Genomic DNA, 22,836 nt, shown 5'->3' with positions numbered 1-22,836 from the left:
TCTACCAACTGAGACAGCCAGGCTCTCCTTAATTAATTAATTAGTTAATTAATATTTGAGAGAGAGACAGAGAGAGAGAGAGAGAGCACAAGCGGGGGAGAAGGAGAGAAGGAGAATCCCAAGCAGGCTCCATGTTCAGTGTGGAGCTCGACGTGAGGCTCATGACCTGAGCTGAAATGAAGAGTCAGATGCTCAACTGACCGAGCCACCAAGGCGCCCCAGTTCTTAGCTTTTAATGTTCTGTATTTTAAATCAAAGTCTAGTCTTAAAAGATACGCTGTTTTTATACCATGCATTTGAATCTTATATTTGCTTGAGTTTATAAGTAACATTTTACAGCATTTTTTTATTATGAAAAACTGTGACACATATAAAAATAGAATGGTATTCATCATTGAACTTTAAATGTTGTAAATTCATGGAAAATCTTGTTCAACTATATATCCCTCTGTTACTAACTATCCCCCTCCTCTGTTGTTATTTTTTATGTTATTTTTAATGAAATCTAATGTATATGTAGAAGAGTACAAATGGTAGGTCTACATCTTGATGAATTTTTCATCTTCTTGTATTATTTGAGGCCATTCTGTCATATTATCTATATATTTCACTCATAATTTTAAAGAAATAAAATTGCATTGACCCACTTCATATAATGAAACTATCTCCATATACTTTGGTATATTAATAACAAACTTTCTGAATTATGTAATTCAGTAGACTACTAAAAAACAGTTGTTCTTCCTAGTGAAAATATCTGATTGTTGTTTATATCTTAAGCAGATAGGAGGTGGGGAGGTCAGGAGTCCTTGCAGGAAGGTAACTTTTTTTTTCTGTTGTGAACAAATGATAGTTTTTTAGTCCTTCCCTTCTTTCTTTGTACAATTCAAGCACTTTTTGCATCCAGAAAATCTGCCCAAATTCTTCAGTTACTTTCACGTTCAAACAAACCAGCATGTGAAATGATCTGGGCGGGGGGCGGGGGGGGGGTGCGGTGAAGGGAGACAGTGACAACTGAGAAAGTTAATATGTTACCTTTTCATTTTTCTGTCCTAGATAGTGGGCTAGGTAGGCCTGTGACAGGCCTTTCTAGGAAGGAAAGGAAAGGAAGGGAAAGGAAAGGAAAGGGAAGGGGAAGAGGAAGGGGAAGGAAGGAATACAGAGCAATAATAGAAGGGTTCATACAGACATACATACAAGGAAAGAAGGAGGGAGGAGAGAGGGGAGCTGGCAGAGAGGAAGAATGGGAAAGGAAAGGAAAGAAGGCTTGCTTAACCTCAGGGCACTTTCTGATCCAACGTAGCCTGCACTTCAGAGACTGGAGCACTCCTGTCCTTTGAACACTCACCAGAGATTCTGGACATAAGATCTGCTTTATTCCTTTCTCTTGCAGATTGGAAAAGAGCTCTCTGGTGTTTATTATAGTTAAATTATACAGGTATAATGAAAGAATTAAGGTGTTCCATGGAAATGTCTTCTATGAACTTGTTATTTTTTCATAATATCACATTTTTGAAGAAAGTAAAAATGTGAGAAACCAAGTAGGCAGGATAGAAAGTCTGGGCAGGGAGGGTATAAATCCTTCTATTCATCCTGCTGTACACTCATGGCTTCCGCAGCATGAAGCTGGCAGTCACAGCCTGTCACACTGGCCCACACCGCTTCACCAGGGCATGTAGTGATATGTTCTTCAAATCCTGGACAACTGAGGGCAACCAGACCAGCCAAGGAAATGATTTGCATGTTGAGGCATGGTGTTCTGGACTGTAATCAGCCTTTGTTATGGTATTGGATGACTATTTTCTTAGCTAAAAAGCTATATGAAATTATGTTTGCTTCAAGCCTGAAAAAGAAAACTTTCACACTTACCAAGTTGTATAGACTTGTTTCGATAATGCTGGATTGTGGATGCTTTTACTTCCCATGTTTTGAGTGGCATCCGTATTTAACCATGTCCCAAATCACAAATACCTTTAGCATTTTCCTCAGGATAAAAATATAGAGAAGATAAAAACCGAACTTACTGGTTTTGATGCATTTTAATAGTCCCAGACTGTTTCGGAAGTTAGATTTTAACTTGAAAGTTAGATTTTAACCTTCTATGTTGATAAATAAAAGTTGCCAGTTGTAGAATTATAAAAGAATTTCATACACACTTAAGGGGAACAATAGTTTTAGATTCTTAGTCTTCTTCATCTCACCACTCCCTATATGAAAAATTTGAGAAGCTGCTTACTATTAGTTCTAAGTGATCTCTGGGGAAATTTGCCATATTGTTTTCAAGCCAGTGCTCCAACTGAAATTCTGGGCTTGGTGAACACTCCTCATTCTTCGGTATTAGGACAACCTGCAAAGAAGTCTTCTCCAGTCACTGCCGTACTTTTCAGTTTATTTCTTATTCTACTCTTGCTCTTAACCCTGTTATCTCTTTACATCCTGGGCCTGGATGCCTGGGCTGCCCTCCACTTAGTCTTTGCACTGTGCTTGTACAGTGATCAAACTTTTCATATGCCCACCTGCTTTCATGTATGTTCCCTCTCCCTTTGTCTTAAATAAAACTTTGCTCCCTCCCTGCAAACCTGCATGTTGGGGGCAAACTTTTTTAGGAGACTACTCCCCCGACTCACCGGGAAGGTGGGTAAAGGGATACGACTTCAGACTGTTGTTCCGTTCCAGGCACCATCCTCGGTTCTGCACTGGCTGGCTGCAGCCTACAGCATTCTCTCTGCAGCCTGTTTGCTCTCCAGGCCTGTGTCTACTTCTGTCTTTGACACCTAGATTGTTTCTTCCCTCTCTACTTCCTTTCTACTGCCATTAGCAAGTTCAAGATCTATATTGTTGACTTCCTTGAGACTCCTTCCTCATAGTTGCTTGTGACTGCCATCTTTCCTATATAAACCTACCTGCCACCTTAGAACACATTTCTGGGGCATGTTGAACCTTGCTGCTATTTGGAATGCCAAGGTCTCAACCTTTGTGCTGACTATATTCCTGCCTTTTCATACTTTTGTATTTCTTCATAAATCTGTGTGCTCTCTGATGCCAGTACCCCAGTAATCTTTTGGCTGTTCAACCTAGACTCAATCGTCAGTCATTTCAAAGCTACCCTCTTTATGCACCTAACTCCACCCAGACTGCTGGGGGTGATAAGCTCAGTGCGATGTAACCCCTGCTTACAAGGAGTTTATAGGCCAGTAATATTCCACTTACACCCAGATTCACTATGTCCACATTTTGCCTTATTCTCTTGTAAAAGTAGTTCCTGTAACTTTTTTTTTTGTTTTGTTTTCCTTTCCAGTCCATTTGCTTTAGTCATTTGCTCACTCTTCTGTAATTTAGGCTAGGAATCACTGCTTGGGGTAAACATCTGTCAAAATAAGCCCATGATTTTGAAGCCTGCCTTTTTGAAAGAAACTTGTGTTAAGAGAGTATTTTTTATTTTTTGTTTTTTGTTTTTAATGTTTAATTTTAAGAGAGAGACACAGTGCAAGTAGGGAAGGGGCAGAGAGAGAGAGGGAGACACAGAATCCGAAGCAGGCTTCAGTCTCTGAGCCGTCAGGACAGAACCCAGTGCAGGACTCAAACTCACCAACCGAACCGTGAAATCATGACCTGAGCAGATCAAGCTCTGCTTTGTTGATAGTTTTTCTCATTGAGATGAGTTAGCTGTTTTTAGATATTACCAAAGCTATCTGTGTTAATGGAGCTGCTGGATATATATATGTAATTTTTTTTCCCTAGAGACTAAATAGTATTCAGAATGAAAGAATCACAGAGTATTAGCACTTGTAGGAACCTTAGCAGTTATCTGCTAAGATAACTTTTGTTTTATTAATTAGGAAGATGAAGACCAGAGAGACTTTTATTTTCCCAAAAATACTTTCTCTCTCAGGGATGAGCTGTTTGTGTGTTAAAATACTGTTGTTATCCATGCACTTACCTCACTTCTCAGATGGAATTCTGCACCAGATGGAATATAGAGAAATTATAGGAATTCTTCATGGCTTAATTTTGATCAACAAGGTGTTTGGTATTGAGAAATCAAACCTAAAGGGTATTTTGTGGCTTATCACTGTGTACAAAATGGAACAAGAAAAACTTTGGACATTTATTATCAATTTCATTGGACTTAATTTTGGATGAGAGACCAGAACAAATGAACCCAATAAACCTGATGTAACAAATCCTAAGGGTTGTCTTTATTTTTTTTCAGAATTTTTTAAATTCAAATTTTGGTTAACATACAGTGTAATACTGGTTTCAGGAGTAGAAGTCAGTGATGCATCGCTTACATACAACACCCAGTGCTCATCACAATAAGTGCCCTCTGTAATGCCCATCACCCATCTAGCCCATCTCCCACCCACCTCCCTCCATCAACCTTCAGTTTGTTCTCTGTCATTAAGAGTCTCTTGTGATTTGTTTCCATCTCTTCTCTTCCCCTTCCCATGTTCTTCTATTTTGTTTCTTAACTTCCATATGACTGAAATCATACGATATTTGTCTTTCTCTGATTAACTTATTTCACTCAGCATAATACATTCTAGCTCCATCCACATTGTTGCAAGTGGCAAGATTTCATTTTTTTGATGACTAATATTCCATTGTATATATGCACCACATCTTTTTTTTTTTTTTTAAAGTTTATTTATTTTTAAGAGAGAGAATGCAAGCAGAGGAGGGGCAGAAAGAGGGGAAGAATCCCAAGAAGGCTTTGTACTGTGAGCACCAAGACCGAAGCGGGGCTTGAACTCACGAAACCATATGATCGTGACCTGAGCTGAAATCAAGTGTCAGACACTTAACTGACTAAGCCACCCAGGTGCCCCAACACATCTTTATCCATTCATTAGTTGATGGATATTTGGGCTCTCTATATAATCTGGTTATTGTTGATAATGCTACTATAAACATCGGGGTGCATGTATCCCTTTGAATCTGTATTTTTGTCTTCTTTGGACAAATACCTAATAGTGCAATTGCTGTATCATAGGGTAGTCATTTCTTGATAAGTTTATTTTAGTTGCAGAAGGGAAGCAGACAGCAAAGTGCAGCTGTCCTACTAGAGAGTGAAGAGAATCCTTACCAATAAGGAAGAATACATCTGTATATCCTATATGTACAATATATGTGTTTAATGTATATTGCATATTCATGGTGTAGTCTGTACTGCTGGGAATTATGCCCTACTGCAGTCATGGGATTTTTTTTTTAGAAAAAAGGAACTGATTGTTGAATGCCAGTTTAACTAGCTTGGTTTTACTCAGCAGCGGTGGTAAACTAGTAAGAGCAAGTTACTGAAGTCACAGTGAAAGCTCTGTGCTGTTAAACAAGAGTAATCTGTCAGCATGTCAGTGAAAAGATTGGAAACAATAGTTGAAGTTGGCAACAGAGAACCATGATAATGAAGATAGAGAGGAGGTGACTGAAGCAAGATTGGGGATGTGGAAACTAACCCTGGATGTGAGTAAAGGAAACACACTAAACTCTGACGTGATCTGCCCTTTAGCATTACATTTTAAATAAATATTTTGTGAGTGCATTTTAGTGTGTGCCTATTTCCAGTTTGCAGTAGCTGTTAATTAGTACCTTACCTTGCTGAGGTGCAGCAAGCTGAATCAGAATTCATTCAGTGAAAAGAAAGAATTTCTTATCTTGGCTTAATGACAAGTATTAGGTTTGTATTAGCCAAACCAATCCAAAGATGTTAGGGTTTTAGTTGATAGTGTATTCAATAACAGTACTGTAACTGTGTCTGGAAAGATGTACGGTGATTATCTCATTCTGTTCTTCCCGGGTCGGACCGTATCTGTGAAATTGAGTTCATTTTCAGGTTACATATTTTGAGAGAGACTGACAAACTGAAGACCCCAAATGATATTATACAAGGAATGCTTGAAAGACTTAAGAGTTACAGACCTTGGGAGGGAAATTTGGGAGAATATAATGCTCTGTAAAAGTCTGAAGGAATTTCATGGGCAAGAGAGAATAATCTTGTTCTGTGGTGGGCAGAGTTAGAATCAGTGCTACAGAATCAGAGGGAAAAATATTTTAGTGCAACATAAAGCAGAACTTCCACTTACAGTCAGTTTTCAAGAATGGTGTGAATGCCTTGAGGTCTGCTGATATCTGTGAACTATACCAGATATCCACTGAATATAAAAGTTTTAGAGATTACCCTGACATAATAAAAGTTGTGTCTGGGGACCTTTCAGATCCCTTACCCCACTAAATCTTATGATTTTCTATGGCATTACAGAGAAAGAATCAATAGGATTTGTGAAACAATTTATTTTCAGGTTTAAAGGGAGGAAGGGATGTACAAGGGGGAAAAGGGGAGTTCTTTAATGGCTATAGAGCTGCATATTTTCAAGATGAAAAAGTTGTGGAGATCTGTTTCATAACAATCTAAGTGTACTTAAAACTACTGAACTGTATACTTAAACATGGTTAAGATGCTAAATTTTATGTTATATGTTTTACTGTAATAAAAAAGAGAGAAAAGGGAGTGAGGAATCAACTGAGATTTCATTTAGCCTTGGAATCAGTGTGGGTAGGAGAGCCATTAAGACACAAAAGGAGTACAGGAGAGCAAGCAGGTGTTTGGAGGAAGGTACTGACCCTGTTTGAGGTGTAGGTGGGTCTTAGTCTTGATTGCTTAAGGAAGAATGAACAGTGAAATGCACTATCAATTTTAGAAGTTCTCCCACTGGGCAAGTTTATTAGCAATAAGCAAAGACAGCAGGCTAGTAGAAGACCTTGATTTATTTTGAGGAGATAATCAGACCTAGCCAAGAATCCAGCCAAGGAGTAGAAAAATGCACAATGATGAAAAATTAAGACAGTACAGCTCAAAGCAGGCCATTGTAAGTGGCCTAAAGTGGTGAATAAAGTGAGGGTTTTAGAGGACTGCTTATGTGTATTGCTGGGTACACAGTAAGGGATGGATCTCTCTGTTTAAAAGAGCCATGATGGAGATCATGTGGAGACTAACAGCTGGAAATTCAAATATTGAGTTTGGGGAGAGAGGTTGGATCTGGGAGCAACCATACTGGAGTGCTAGTTAAAGATAACTGGGACACAAAAATGTGGATGAGATACTTAAGGGAGAAGAAGCAGAGAATGAAAAGAGGGCTCAGGGCAGTCAGAACTGTAAGTAATACCCAGTTTTAGGGAGCTGAAGGAGACAGACTGAGTGATCAGAAAGATTAGAGGGGCACCTGGCTGGCTCAGTTCGTAGAGCATGTGACTCTTGTTCTTGGGGTTATGAGTTCAGGCTTGAACTCAACATGTTGGGTTTAGAGATTACTTAAAAAAATAAAATCTTTTAAAAATTTTTTTCAAAAAAGTATTAATAGAATCCAAACTGGGAGAGAGTGACCTTAGGGTTAAACACTGTGCAGGGGTTGAGAAGTTTTAATCTCAAGAAAAGGACTTCCAAAGAACAAATTCAGGGGAAGAAGGATGGGCCAAAGGCTGTGTTACAACAGATAAAGACGTGAGTGTGAATCAAAATACAGAGGCTTCATTATTAAGATCTGCCCTAAAGAAGTTTGGCATAAAGGCCAGCAAAGTGGGGCAGTGGCCCAGGATGAGGAGGGTAAGCAATTGTTTTTTTCTTAGGACAGCATTTGTCCACTGAAGTCAAGACAGTAAAATACATCGATTGTCTATAGCAATGCTTTTGTTTCTTATTGGGGAAGAAAACTAGGCCTAGTTTGGGAATATTTTGGGTTTTTTTTCTTTGTTTTAAAAATTTTAATCATTAATATTTTCATATGATTAAAAACCTTTTTTTTTTTTTAAGTTTAATTTGAAAGAAAGAGCACAAGCAGGTGAGGGGCAGGGAGAGAGAGAGAGAGAGAGAAAATCTCAATCAGGCTCCACACTGTCAGTGCAGAGACTGATGCAGGGCTCAAACCCACACACTGCGGCATCATGCTCTGAACCAAAATTAAGAGTCAGATGCTTAACCCACTGAGCCACCCAGGTGCCCCTGAAACATTTTTTTTTTTATCACAGTGGCATAAGACATCGCTTGTTTTTGCCCCACCACCCCCAACAACAAATATTCTGTATCAATCCATGAACGAAGTGTTGCATATTTCCATATGTTTTCATATTACTAATAATTAGGATTTTTTCATTTCAGCTTGATGAACTCCTGTCAACGTTTATTTTTTTAAAAGTTTATTTATTTTTGGGAGAGGGAGAGAGAGAGAGAGCGCACAATTGGAGGGTAGGGTGGGCAAAGAGAGAGAGAGAGAGACACAGAATCTGAAGCAGACTCTAGGCTCTGAGCTGTCAGCACAGAGCCTGATGCAAGGCTCTAACTCACGAACTACAAGATCATGACCTGAGTCAAAGTCAGACACTCAACTAACTGACTGAGCCACCCAGGCACCCCTGTCAGCATTACTAAGGCAGGTCTAGTGATGGTGAATTACCTTAGCTTTTTTATCTGGGAAAGTATTTCTCCTACATTTATGAAGGACAACTTTGCCAAATATTCTTGGTTGGCAGGGTTTTTTTTGTTTGTTTTCTCTCAGCACCTTGAATAGATCATCCTACTCTCTCCTAGCCCATACGGTTTTTGCTGAGAAATCTCCTTGATAGCCTTATGGGAACTCCCTTGTGTGTTACAAGGTTCCCCCCCCGCTCCCTTTTTTGCTTTTAAGATTATCCTCGGAATCTCTAGCAGGGCTGAAGGAAGGTATTATGCCAGTAAAGATTGGAGGAGATGATTGCTACTTCAGATGTAAAGACAGCAGCACACAATGCCAAGAAACATGAAAAATCAAGATAACGTGACACCACCACCAAAAGATTATAGCAGTCTTCCCATAACCAAACCCAAAAACATTGAGATCTGTGATTTTCCTGATAAAGAATTCAAAGTAGCTGTTTTAAGAAAACTCAATGAGCTACAAGAAAACACAGATAATTCAGTGATTTCAGGAAAACAATACATGAATAAAATGAAAGGTTTAACAAAAAGAAATCATAAAAAAAATGTTTTGGAGCTGAAGAATTCAGTGAATGAAATGAAAAATGCAGTGGAGAGCAACAACAACAGACTTGATCAAGCAGAAGAAAGAATCCATGAAATTGAAGACAGGAAGTTTGAAACTATCTAGTCTGAGGAGAACAAGGGAAAAAGAATGCAAGAATACATGATCTATGAGAGACCATCAAAAGGACCAACTGGTGAATCACTGTAGTTGAGAAGGAGAAGGGAGAAGGGGCAGAAAGTTTATTTAAAGAAATAATGGCTGAGAACTACCCAAATCTGGATGAAGATTTGGATATTTAATTTAAGTTCACGAAGCTTTTGTAGGACACCAAACAAAATCAACTTAAAGAAATTTTCTTCAAGACACATTATAATAAAGCAGTCAAAAATCAAAGACAAATCAGTAATCAAAAACTCCCCAAAAGAAAAGTCCATGACCATATGGCTTCACTGATGAATGCTATCAAACATTTAAAGAATTAACACTAATCCTCCAATTCTTCCAAAACATAGAAGAGGAGGGAATATTCCCAAACTCATTTTGCAGGGGTTAAAACTACCAAAGCCAGATAAGGACATTATCTGAGAATACTGTCTGAGAATTTCATTGAGCCCAGGCATTCCTGTTCTTCCAGGCATTCTGAGGAAAGCCACCTGGGAAAGAGCCATAGTGAGCTCCTGATTGTCCTCTGGCTTTTTCCTTCCTCTGGGCTCTCTCATGTTCTTCCAGAGAATGAGAAAGCTATAGCCCGATATCACTGATGAATATAGATGCAAAAGTTCCCATTGAAATATTAGCAAACTTATTTCAACAGCTCATTAGAAGAATCATACATCATGATCAAATGAGATTTATCCAGAGGATTCAAACATAGTTCAACATCTGCAAATCAATACATGTGGTACAACACATGAATAGAATGAAGGATAAAAATTATGTGACCATCTCAGATGCTGAAAAAGTATTTGACAAAATACAGCATCCTTCCATGAGACAAACTCTCAACAAATTAGGTATAGAAGGAGCATACCTTAATATAGTAAACCTTAATATAGTAAAGGTCATGTATGACAAACACATAGCTAACATCATACTCAGCAGTGAAAGAGCTGAAAAGTTTTCCTTCAAGATCAGGAACAAGACAAGGATGCCCACTCTTACCACTCCTATTCACCATAGTACTGGAAGTCCTAGCCAAGCAATCAGGCAAGAGAGAGAAATAACAGGCATTGAATTGGAAATGAAGAAGTAAAATTGTCTTTGCAGATGATATGATCTCATATATATAGAAAATCCTAAGATTCCATCAAAAAAAAAAACAACTTAGAACTAATCAACAAATTCAGTGAAGTTATGTGATACAAAGTCAACACACAAACTTGACTTTCTGTATGCTAACAATGAAATATCTGAAAAACAGATAAACAATCCCGTTTGTAATAGCATCAAAAACAACAAAATACTTAGGAATAAATTTAACCAAAGAGGTGAAAGATCTGTACATTGAAAACTGCAAGACTTAGATGAAAGAAATTGAAAAAGATACAAATAAATGGAATGACATCCTGTGTTCATGAATCAGAAGAATTAATATTATCAAAATGTCCATACTATCCAAAGCTACCTATAGATTCAGTACAGTCCGTATCAGAATGCCAGTGGTTATTGTTCAACAAATAGAAAAAAAAATTCCTAAAAATTTTATGGAATCACAAAGGACTCCAAATAGCCAAAGCAATCCTTCTTAAGAAAAAACAGCTTCCTTCCACATGGTCATGCAGAGCTAGTACCCACACCTGGAATCAGCCACAACCTTAGTCGTGCCCACCGCCTGCCACCTTTGGACCATGGACCCCGCAAAGTGAGGAAGCTTTGGGGCCTTTGTGAAAATGTGTAAGCAGGACCCGAGGGTTCTACACACTGAGGAAATGTGTTTTCCATGAGTGAGTGGAGCACCTGCTACCCATAAAACTAAATGAGAAGACCATATCAAGGAAGAAAACACAGTGAGAAGGCAGAGAAAAACAAAGACAGATGAACCTTCAAGTGAGGAAAATGATCTAGAAATTGACAATGGTGGTGTGATTGAACCGGATACTGATGCCCCTCAAGAAATGGGGGATGAAAATATAGAGATAACTGAGGAAATGATGGATCAGGCAAATGATAGAACAGTGGCTGCCATTGATGCCCTGAATGGTGGTGAAGTACAGAAAGCCACTGACTTGTTCACAGATGCCATCAAGCTGAATCCTCGCTTGGCTGTTCTGTATGCCAAGAGAGCCAGTGTCTTCATCAAATTACAGAAGCCAAATGCTGTTATCCGACACTGTGATAGAGCTATTGAAATAAATCCTGATTCAGCTCAGCCTTACAAGTGGTGAGGGAAAGCACCACAGACTTCTGGACTACATGATCTTGCCCTTACTTGTAAACTGGATTATGATGAAGATGCTAGTGCAATGCTGAAAGAAGTTCAACCAAGGGCCCAGGAAATTGCTGAATATCGAACAAAGTATGAGCAAAAACTGAAAGAGCAAGAGATCAAAGAAAGAATAGAAAGGGTTAAGAAGGCTCTGGAAGAACATGAGAGAGCCCAGAGGGAGGAAGAAGCCAGAGGACAATCAGGAGCTCACTATGGCTCTTTCCCAGATAACTTTCTTCTTAATGCCTGGTAATTTTCCTCAAGGAATGCCTGGAATGGCAGGAATGCCTGGGCTCCATGAAATTATCAGTGACCCAGAAGCCATGTAGTATCCAGATGTTATGGTGGCCTTCCAGGATGTGGCCCAGAACCCAGCAAATATGTCTGGGTATCAGAGCAACCCAAATGTTATGAATCTCATGGGTAAATCATCAGCCAAATTTGGAGGTCAGGCATAATGCCCTTCTGACAAATAAAGCCCTTGCTGAAGGAAAAGCAATGTAGACCACCTATTGGATGTTGCAATAATACAAACCCTGGAGGAGAAGGAGTCAGCGTCCCTCTGACCTCCTCATGGAGAAAGCTGGGGTGCTGTGAAGATAATCCCTACCTTTCTGCCTCTCACGCAAGTGAAACATTTTACAGTGGCTTGCCATTAGGGGGTTCATTCAGATAATGATTTCCTACTGGGAATTATAAACTTTAAACACTTTTTCAACCTTAAAAATATTTTAAAACATATTAAAAGCGTGTGTTAACCCCTACATTTTTCTGTACTAATGATTTCAGTTTTTTCCCTTTGGGTTAATTGGGCAAGGAAGATACTTTTCAGTATGGAAGATTGACTGCTCAGCTTGTGTGAAATAGAAGTTTATTAGCAGGAGGCAAATATAACATTTAAATAGATGCAGTTTGAGTTGGATATATGATTACTGAGGCATTTTGACTTGTCTTTTTAAGTGCTTTATTTTTTAAACATGATTTATTTCAATGAAACCATTGGGACCACCAGTATTGCAGTAGGACCTGGGCAGGGGCCGGAAGTACTGGCAGAACAGCAGCAACCTTGCTCCTTTTATGTGGTGTTGCCCTTGTGCAGATGCATTTATGCTTACACTCGTGAGGGCATGATTTTTATAATGCTGCACTAGGGTTGGATTTCTTAGTTGTGTTCTTGTCTGATACAGAAAATAAATGTTTCACATTATTTCCACACAGGGGAATACTTTTTAGATTTCTGTGTTTAGAATGACCTTTCCTGGTCAGAAAATGCCCATCTCTTGGTGTGCTCTCTACTTGTTGTCACCTCCCCTCCCCTGCCGCCCACCCTTACTCTTTTTTGGGGTTAAAAGTAGTCCTTTTTTTTGGTGGCATCATCACCGCTATCATCATTCACAGCATAATTATGCAAGCATAGGTAATGCTGGGTTTAATTTAATATGTAATACATATAGTGATTACGTAAGCAGTTGAAAGTTCTTACTTGACCAAAAGATTTCATAGTTAAGTGTTAGGTTTCCCCCTCAGTGAAATGTTACCATATCAAAAGATGTTGGAAAGAGGAATTCCCTTTGTTTTTTTTGTTTTTCAATATATGAAATTTATTGTCAAATTGGTTTCCATACAACACCCAGTGCTCATCCCAAAAGGTGCCCTCCTCAATACCCATCACCCACCCTCCCCTCCCTCCCACCCCCCATCAACCCTCAGTTTGTTCTCAGTTTTTAAGAGTCTTTTAAGCTTTGGCTCTCTAAGAGGGATTCCCTTTGGTGTTTAGTCTTCTACTTAGGAAATATCTGTTATAGTTGGAGTTTATCTTCCATTATTCATCTTCATATTTTGGAGAGTGTGAGGTTTGAATTCATTGATATGCATAGAAGGGAACCAAACTTGTGGTCCAGCATGAATTATAAAATTGATGAGTTCCATGGTTCTTCAATGTGGAGTTCATGGTATTATGAGTCATTGTGCTCCTATTCAGCTCTTAAATATTACACCATACCTCCGTCTCTCCTGTTTCTCCCTCCTTCTCCTCCAAGAATAAAAAAATGATAGATTTTCTGTTGCACATTTCACCTCTTACATTTATTAAGAGTAAGTACCAGGTACGGTACCAGGAATTGCTAAGTTTCCTCCTATCTTTCAATTTAAAGTGCTGATGTTTAAAAACAGTTTCAAGGGATAAAAGCCTCTGTACTTTGCTTATTTGAAGAGACAGTGATAGGAGCAGTGAATAAAATTCCATGGAATACATTTCTGAAATAGCACATTTCTGAAGTCATAAGTAAGTTGATTCAGGTTCTCACCCTTTGCTGTGCACAAGCAGATAGAAATGCATCTGTTGTATAAGTGAGAAAAGGCTGTCTGCTAACATGCTTTTTAAACCCTTTAAAAATACTCAGCATATAAACTTGCATTTGGGCTTGTCAGTGTTTTTTTGTTGTTGTTGTTAATGTGTGTTCTCTCTAAAAATTTCTAATGTGTGCTGTGAATAACTCAAGAAGACCGGTTCCTTTTGGGGCTCCTTATTTAATTTACTTAATTATATATTAGCTAAGTACATTCTAACATTTCAAATATTACTGTAAAGGGGTAAAAGTAAAATTCGTGGTCTTCTGAAAATGTGTCCTGTGCTTTTAATTTCCACAAATACGAAGTACCTTCATTTTCATAGAAACTCAGTATCATTTCTAAACCAGAAGTGTTTTTTTTCTTATGCTAGCAATGCTGAAAGAAAGAAAAGTAAAGGAGTTTTTTTTCTGCTTAAAAATATACAGTTATTGGATTTCTAGCTACATTAAAAATAAACTATGGCTTCAGACTAGAAAAAAAGAACAAAAATGGAGGCATCACACTTTCTCATTTCAAACTATATTACAAAAGTATAATAATCAAAAGAGGGCAGTACTGGCATAAAAATTGACATTTAGGCCAATGGAACAGAATTGAGAGCCCCAAAATAACCTGGTCGATTAATCTATGACAAAGGAGGCCAGAATATACATTAGGGAAAAGATAGTCTTTTTGATAAATGGTGCTGGGAAAACTGGACAGTTACATGCAAAAGAGTGTAACTGGAATTTCATTAAGCCATACACAAAAGTAAACTCAAAATGGATTAAAGAACTAAATGTAAGGCCTGAAACCGTAAAACTCCTAAAAGAAAACATAAACAATAATCTCTTTGACATCAGCTTTCACAACGTTTTTCTGGATAGGTCTTCTCAGACAAGGAGAAACAAAAGCAAAAATGAAATACCAGAATTACATCAAACTAAAAACATTTACACAGTGAGAGAAACCATAAAAAAAAAAAAAAAAAGGCAACCTACTGAATGGGAGAAGATGTTGGCAAATACTGTATCCTATAAAGGGTTAATATGAAAAACATATAAAGAACTCCTGGAACACCTGGGGGCTCAGTCAGTTAAATGTCTGACTTCTGACTGCAGCTCAGGTTATGATCTCGCAGTTTGTGAGTTCGAGCCCAGTGTCAGGTTCTGCGTTGATGGTGCAGACCCTGCTTAGGATTCTGTCTCTTCCTCTCTCTCTGCCCCTCCCCTGCTTGCTTGCTCTCTCTCTCTTTTTCTCTCTCTGTCTCTCAAAATAAATAAATAAACAAAAAAAAAAATAACTCCTACAACTCTGTAACAAAAAAACCAAATAATCTGTTTTTAAAATGGACAGAGGACTTGAATAGGCAGTTTTCCAAAGAAGGCATACAGATAGCCAACGGACACATAAAAAGGTGCTTGTTCGACATCACTAATCATCAGGGAAATACAAATCAAAACCATGAAGAGATATCGTCTCACACCAGTCACAATGACTAGTATTAAAAAGAAAAGAAATGGGGGCGCCTGGGTGGCGCAGTCGGTTAAGCGTCCGACTTCAGCCAGGTCACGATGTCGCGGTCCGTGAGTTCGAGCCCCGCGTCAGGCTCTGGGCTGATGGCTCAGAGCCTGGAGCCTGTTTCCGATTCTGTGTCTCCCTCTCTCTCTGCCCCTCCCCCGTTCATGCTCTGTCTCTCTCTGTCCCAAAAATAAATAAATGTTGAAAAAAAAATTAAAAAAAAAAAAAAGAAAAGAAATGAAACGCAAATGTTGGCAAGGATGTGGAGAAAAGGTGTTTTGAGTGCACGCTGGTGGGAATGTAAATAGTTGCAGACACTGTGGAAAACAGTAGGGAGGTTTCTGAAAAATTAAAGATAGAAATGTTATTTGATCCAGTAATTCCACTGCTGGATATTTACCTAAAGAAAACGAACCACCAATTTGAAAAGATACATGCAACCTTAGGTTTATTGTGGCAAAACAAACTATATGCCCCCGCCCCCGATGTTTATTGCAGCACTATTTACAATAGCCAAGATATGGAAGCAGCCCAAGTATCTATTGATACATGAATGGATAAAGAACAAGTAGTATATGTATACAATGAATGTGACTCAGCCATGGAAAAGAATGAAATCTTGCCATTTGCAATAATATGGATGGACCTTTCTCAGACAGAGAAAAACAAAAACCATATGATTTCACTTAACATACAGAATCTAAAAAACACAAAATCCACACACATAAGTCTGGAAACAGTCTCTTGAATACAGAGAACAAACTGGTGGTTGCCAGAGGTAAAAAGATAGATGGATGGGTGAAATAGTTGAAGGGGATTAAGAGATACAAACTTGCAGTTACAAAATAAGTAAGTCTTAGGGATGAAAAGTTCAAATTGGAAATATACTCAGTAATAGTGTAATAACTGCATGATGACAGATGGTAACTATACTTGGTGAGTACTGCATAATGTATAGAATTGTTGAATCACTGTGTTATACACCTGAAACTAATATTAATATTGTTAACTCTAATAATAAATTAAAAAGATAAAATAAACTTTTTCCAACAGAAAAAAATTGTGTGTCAGATTTTTGTAAATCCACATCATTTTATAATTATCCTAGAGCTGCTTATCATTTTTTAAGTGATTTTGTAAGGAATCTTTTGTAAAGTGAATAGTTATAGGGTTTATGTAAATCCAGATTTTGAAGTGTTTCTGAAAGGGAAGCCAACTAATCGTTTCTGTGGTATGTTGAAATACATTTGAGATAAGTCTTTATTTCACCTAAGGAAGCCTTTTAACAAAATTACTATTAGAATATGGTTAATTGTGAAGACCTAGAAAATACCTAGGTTTACCTTAGAACTTAGGGATTACAATACACTTAAGAGCTATATTATTAAATCCTTACTCTCTACTGTGCCACAATGCTAGGTGCTTAGTTCATTTAATCCTCACAGCAGTCTTATTACGTAAGGTATTATTATTCTCCTTTTATAGATGAGGAAACCAAGGCTTAGAGAAATGACATAACTTGCCCAAGGTTTTCCAAGTTAGTACATGACAGAGCTCTGATTTAACCTTGGTGTGTCTGACTCCAAAGTGCCACATTTCCTTGTGAGCTCATGTCTTATAAATGAGAGCTGGAGTTTCAGGAAAGGTTACTTTGTAGATGATTTATTCTTAAAGTTGTAAAGTCATTGATTATACTAATAGTTTTTTTTGCCCCCTTTGGAGAAGTGGGAATATTTTATCATTGAAATCAAAGAAAGGTTTTTTTAGTATTTTAAGAATTACTAATTTTACTAGTTTTTGGAAAGGGGTTGAAAGTAAAAAATAGTGTGATTTCATCCCCAGATAAACTGTCATAGAATCCAGAATTATCTATATTATAAATCAATTCTGTTTTTTAAATGATGGTCATATATTCAAACTGGCATTTAAAATTTCTTTGTTTAAAGTTTTCAAGTAAAGCAGGTTTCCATCCTTCCTCCATTATGTTCTGGAACCCTCTAATGTTTTACATAATACATTCAAATGTGTTAGTATATAATGCCATATATTTTTCTGATTCATGTAATCAAAAGGTTTTACTGATTTAAATACTGGTAGTCTTATTACTGTGTAAGGAATACATGTTTAAAATACCAACATAAAACACAAGTGATTCAGCTGAGTATGTGATAAGGCAGCCTTTCTGCTCATGCTTCTGTTTTGTTATTCAAGTAGAGACCACTTCCCCAGGTGAGTTTGTTTGGGCTTTGTTAGTTCTTGCTTTGAAGAAGTAAGTTGTTCTTCTCATTCTTAGGTTAGATTTAGAAAAACCTCTTCTTTTTTAAAGCAGCTTGAAGCTGGATAATGGAATGTTGGTGCTAATGGATTTTATTTTTAACCTCCAAACAGAGCAGCATTTTGCAGATGTTGTCCTTAGTGAAGAATTTCTCAATCTTGGCATTGAACAAGTGTGCAGCTTAATCTCAAGCGACAAACTTACCATTTCTTCAGAAGAGAAGGTAAGGAAAAATTTTTTTTCCTAGTATATAGTGATGTAATATTTTTCCTTTCTTTATTTCACTTTGCTTTGTAACTTTGTAATCCTATATGTGTAGTGATAGCCAGTGACCTTTGATCTGTAAGGTATTAAAAACTCAGTCAACTTGTTGATTATCTGTGCAAATTGGTGTGTTTCTTCACTCCATAGGAAGTTCCCTAAATTGCTAGACATTAGAGTTTTGTACTTTACCCCATAGCAAGAGCTTGAACACATTAAACTGAAATAAGCCCTTATGGGTGCTAGGTTTCTTCCCACAGCTAGATGTCTGTAAAAATTGTGATCTAAATGCAGTATTTCTCAGACCAAAGTAATTTCACCATCATGTGTGTTGGTGGAAGTTACCAGGGCTAATAAAGTTTAGCTTGTTCTAGACTGAACATTCGTGACCATGCTCTTTAGATTGATCTCCTACTACTTATACTCTGCCCGGCCCAGTGCTCCCCTCCTCCCTTCCAGAGCACTGTGCAACTGCTTTGTCTGGTTGTAGCCTCCCATTTCTCCACATTTTGAGCTACCTACGTCAGCCACCTGTACCTTTCCTATTGATGAAGAATCTTCTCTTAGTGAGTTTTATTCTTTGGATAGGTGTTGTATCCTATGGGAATCAGGGCACAAAAGCTTGTGAACATACTGAGTTTGAAGGGAGTGAAACTTTCTTTCTTTCGATGCTTTACATTTAAAACGTTTTTTAAAGGGGTGCCTAGGGGCTCAGTCGGTTGAGCATCTGACTTCAGCTCAGGTCATGATCTCACAGATTGTGAGTTCAAGCGCTCCACTGGGCTCTGTGCTTACAGCTCAGAGCCTGGAGACTGCTTCTGATTCTGTGTCCCTCTCTTGCTCTGCCTCTCTACCGCTCATGCTCTGTCTCTCTCTCTCTCAAGAATAAATAAAACATTTAAAAAAAAAGATTTAAACTTTTTTTTTAAGTTTATTTATTTTGAGAGAGAGAGCACATGCGCATGAGCAGGGCAGGGGCAGAGAGAGGGAGAGAGAGAATTCCAAGCAGACTCCGCACTGTCAGTGCAGAGTCTGATGCAGGATTCAAACTCTCGAACTGTGAGACCATGACCTGAGCCGAAATCAAGAGTCAGGTGCTTAACAAACTCAGCCACCCAGGCGCCCCCCTTGATGCTTTACATTTAAAGTTGTATGAAATTTAGCTTTATTCCTCAAGGATATTCATCCTGCCTGGGCACCAAAAGACGTATGTATTTACTATACCATATGAAAAAACTTGCAGTAAATGGTTGTTAGATGTATAATCTTAGCACTTCAGAAATACAGGGGAGAGGAAAACATCACTATTAGACGCATACGGATGCGTATTGAGTGCCTACTTTGTACCAGACACTGTCACGGAGTCCCAGATATGGCAATACTAACAAAATAGAACTCTTTACTCCACTGGAGGGACAACCAGCAGGGTAAATGGATGACTACAGAATGCTGTAGAGGGTACTTAGGAACATTACATCATTCCAGGGATGGGAACAAGATCAGCTTGTTCTCAAAGTTATGATCCAAGTTTTTAAAAATGTTTATGAGTTTTCCAGGGAAGTCGGGATGGGTGGGAATGGGAAGGGCATTCCAGGAAGAGGTACAATACATAAATGTAAAAAAGGCATGAAAGAATAATTGTATTAGGTTGGTTCTTTGTGATTAGAGTTTGGAATATGTATGGCAGAATGCTGGGAGATAAGATGGGAAGATGACATAAAATATCTTCTCAGCCGTATTAAAGAAACTTGACGTCATCCTTGTAACAAAAAGCCTTTAAAGGGTTTAAATGGTAGGAGAATGCCATGGTAATACCTATATTATAGAAATGTCGTGAAGGTTGTTTTGATTTTCCACGGCTGCATAACGAGCCACTGCAAAGTGTAGTGACACAAAACAATAACCATTTTATTATGCTCACAATTCTGTGGGCCGAATTCATTCAGGGCATATAGGAACAGTCTGTAGTGTCTGGGGCTTCAGCTGGCTTGGCTTGAGTATCTGGAGATACCAGCATGATACCAAATTAGCCGTATAGCTGGGGTTTTAGTCCGTCTGGACATCCATCCAGAATATCCACGATGGCTTCTTCATTCACTTATCTGGCTCCTGGGCTGAAGTTTGGTTAGTATCTCCCTTTCCTCTGACCTCTTTCTCCCTCCCCTTCCCTACCCTCCTTCTCTGTGGCTAGCTTGGGTTCCTCATAGCATGGTGATTGATCTTAAGTAATCAGACTTATTTTTTTTTAATGTTTATTTATTTTGAGAAAGAGAGAGAGAGAGAGCATTAGTGAACAGGGGAGGGACAGGGAGAGAGGGAGAGGGAGAATTCCAAGCAGACTCCATGCTGTCAGTGCAGAGCCTGACGTGGGGCTTGAACTCAAAGGACCATGAGATCATGACCTGAGCTGAAATCAAGAGTTGGCTACTTAACTGACTGAGCCATCCAGGTGCCCCTCAAGTAATCAGACTTCTTACATGACATCTGGCTTCCCCTGAAATGAGCATTTCAAGAGACCATAATGAAAGAGAAAAGCTTCTTATGACCCAGCTTCAGAAGTCACACAGTGCTGCATCTGCATTTTTTTTTTTTTTTTTGTTTGTTACACAGGGACAGCTTAGATTCCCTGTGGGAGGTTTACTGCATAAGATGTGGATACTGAGAGAGGTGCTTTATTAGGGGACCAGTTTGGAGACCACCTGTCACAGTGGTGATATGCTGAATGAACAAAACCCCAGAAATGGGGTGAGGGACAGATAGGATGTTGAAGTCAAACCAGTGAGTAGTTGGATCTGATTCAGGATGGTAGAAACAGGTGAAGAGAAAGCAGAGCTGAGAAATAGTAGATAGAATTTACAGGATCCTCTATTTCTAGCAGCCAACACATAGAGGTACTTGGTAGGTGCTTGCTGACCGAATAAATTAAGGAGGCATGTTCATTATAATGTAGATTATTTTTAATTTCTCGCTCTTTTCCTGTATCAAAATAAATATTTTTTGTTCCCGGTAATCAACTTAACTATCATCATCAAGCATTTCCTACAACACTTTAAAAATTATTGATTATGTGTTCATCAGTCTGGAAGGAAATTATGTAGTCAGTTATTGTCTTCATATTAGCTTATTAGCTTTCTCATAGGTATATGTTGTTAATTTGTAATGACCTTATTTCATTTTTTGAAAAAATTCAAATATTAGATTTTAATATATTCCATTGTGAGAAAAGAAAGTTCATCTATTTTTCAGACCCTCAGTTTAGAAGTGTATGGTCCACATCTATTTGTAAATCTAAAGAAACGCCAAAAATAGTTGTTTATAAGGGTATATGATTTTCATCCCACAACATCACTTTGCTTTAATATTTTGGGTGCTTTATTCCAAAGAGACTTGAAATTTATTTTTTTAATTTAGTTTTTAATTTACATCCAAATTAGCATATAGTGCAACAATGATTTCAGGAGTAGATTCCTTAATGCCCCTTACCCATTTAGCCCATCCTCCCCCTCCAACAACCTCTCCACAGTTACTCCAAAGTAACCCTTTGTTTGTTCTCTATATTTAAGAGTCTCTTATATTTTGTCTCCCTCCCTGTTTTTATATTATTTTTGCTTCCCTTCCCTTATGTTCATCTGTTTTGTATCTTAAATTCCTCATATGAATGAAGCCTTATGATATTTGTCTTTCTGTGACTAATTTTGCTTAGCATAATACCCTCTAGTTCCATCCATGTAGTTACAAATGGCAAAATTTCATTCTTTTTGATTGCCGAGTAATACTCCATAGTATATATATACCACATCTTCTTTATCCATTCATCCATCGATGGACATTTGGGCTCTTTCCAAACTTTTGACTACTGTCGATATCACTGCTATAAACATTGGGGTGCATGTGCCCCTTCAAAACAGCATACCTGTATCCCTTGGAAAAATACCTAGTAGTGCAATTGCTGGGTCATAGGGTAGTTCTATTTTTAATTTTTTGAGGAACCCCCATACTGTTTTCCAGAGCGCCTATACCAGTTTGCATTCCCACCAGCAGTGCAAAAGAGATCCTCTTTCTCAGCATCCTTGCCAACATCTGTCATTGCCTCAGTTGTTAAATATTTGCCATTCTCACAGGTGTGAGGTGGTATCCCATTGTTTTGATTTGTATTTTCCTGATGAAGAGTGATGTTGAGCATTTCTTCATGTGTCAGTTGGCCATCTGGATGTCTTCTTTGGAGAAGTGTCTATTCATGTCTTTTACACATGTCTTCACTGGATTATTTGTTTTGTGGGTATTGAGTTTGATAAATTCTTTACAGAGTTTGGATGCTAACCCTTTATCTGATATGTCATTTGCAAATATCTTCTCCTATTCTGTCGGTTGGTTGCCTTTTAGTTTTGCTGATTGTTTCCTTTGCTGTGCAGAAGCTTTTTATTTTGACGAGGTCCCAATAGTTCATTTTTGCTTTTGTTTCCCTTGCCTCCGGAGACATGTTGAGTAAGAAGTTCCTGTGGCCAAGGTCAAAGAGGTTTTGCTTGCTCTCTCCTTGAGGGTTTTGATGGCTTCCTATTTTATGTTTGGGTATTTCATCCATTTTGAGTTTATTTTTGTGTATGGTGGAAGAAAGTGGTCCAGGTTCATTCTTCTGCATGTCGCTGTCCAGTTTTCCCAGTACCATTTGCTGAAGAGACAGTCTTTATTCCATTGGATATTCTTTCCTGCTTTGTCAAAGATTAGTTGGCCATACGTTTGTAGGTCCATTTCTGGGTTTTCTATTCTGTTCCATTGATCTGAGTGTGTTTTTATGCCAGTACCCTACTGACTTGATGATTACAGCTTTGTAATACATCTTGAAGGGTTGTGATGCCTCCAGCTTTGGTTTTCTTTTTCAAGATTGCTTTGGCTATTCAGGGTCTTTTCTGGTTCCATTTAAATGTTAGGATTGTTTGTTCTAGCTCTGTGAAGAATGCTGATGTTATTTTGATAGGAATTGCAAGAGACTTGAGATTTAAATCAAGTAA

At 38.2% G+C, this 22,836-nt stretch overlaps 1 protein-coding gene and 1 pseudogene across 6 annotated transcripts in view; both read left to right on the top strand.

Annotated features, from left to right (window-relative positions):
* The window catches only part of KLHL2 (kelch like family member 2), a 116,595-nt gene that overhangs the window by 70,945 nt on the left and 22,814 nt on the right, over nucleotides 1–22,836 (top strand). For all 6 annotated transcript variants that reach the window (XM_027068521.2, XM_027068497.2, XM_027068510.2 and 3 more), the window contains one exon: nucleotides 17,680–17,789. In XM_027068521.2, the coding sequence (XP_026924322.1) occupies nucleotides 17,680–17,789 (110 nt within the window). The remainder of the gene's footprint in view (nucleotides 1–17,679; nucleotides 17,790–22,836) is intronic.
* Nucleotides 1,621–15,290, top strand: LOC106967463 (hsc70-interacting protein-like; annotated as a pseudogene).

Source organism: Acinonyx jubatus, chromosome B1 (genome assembly GCF_027475565.1).
Source record: "Acinonyx jubatus isolate Ajub_Pintada_27869175 chromosome B1, VMU_Ajub_asm_v1.0, whole genome shotgun sequence".
NCBI lineage: Eukaryota > Metazoa > Chordata > Mammalia > Carnivora > Felidae > Acinonyx > Acinonyx jubatus.
The sequence above is the reverse complement of the archived record's forward strand: the minus strand, read 5'-3'. Positions and strand labels throughout refer to the sequence as shown.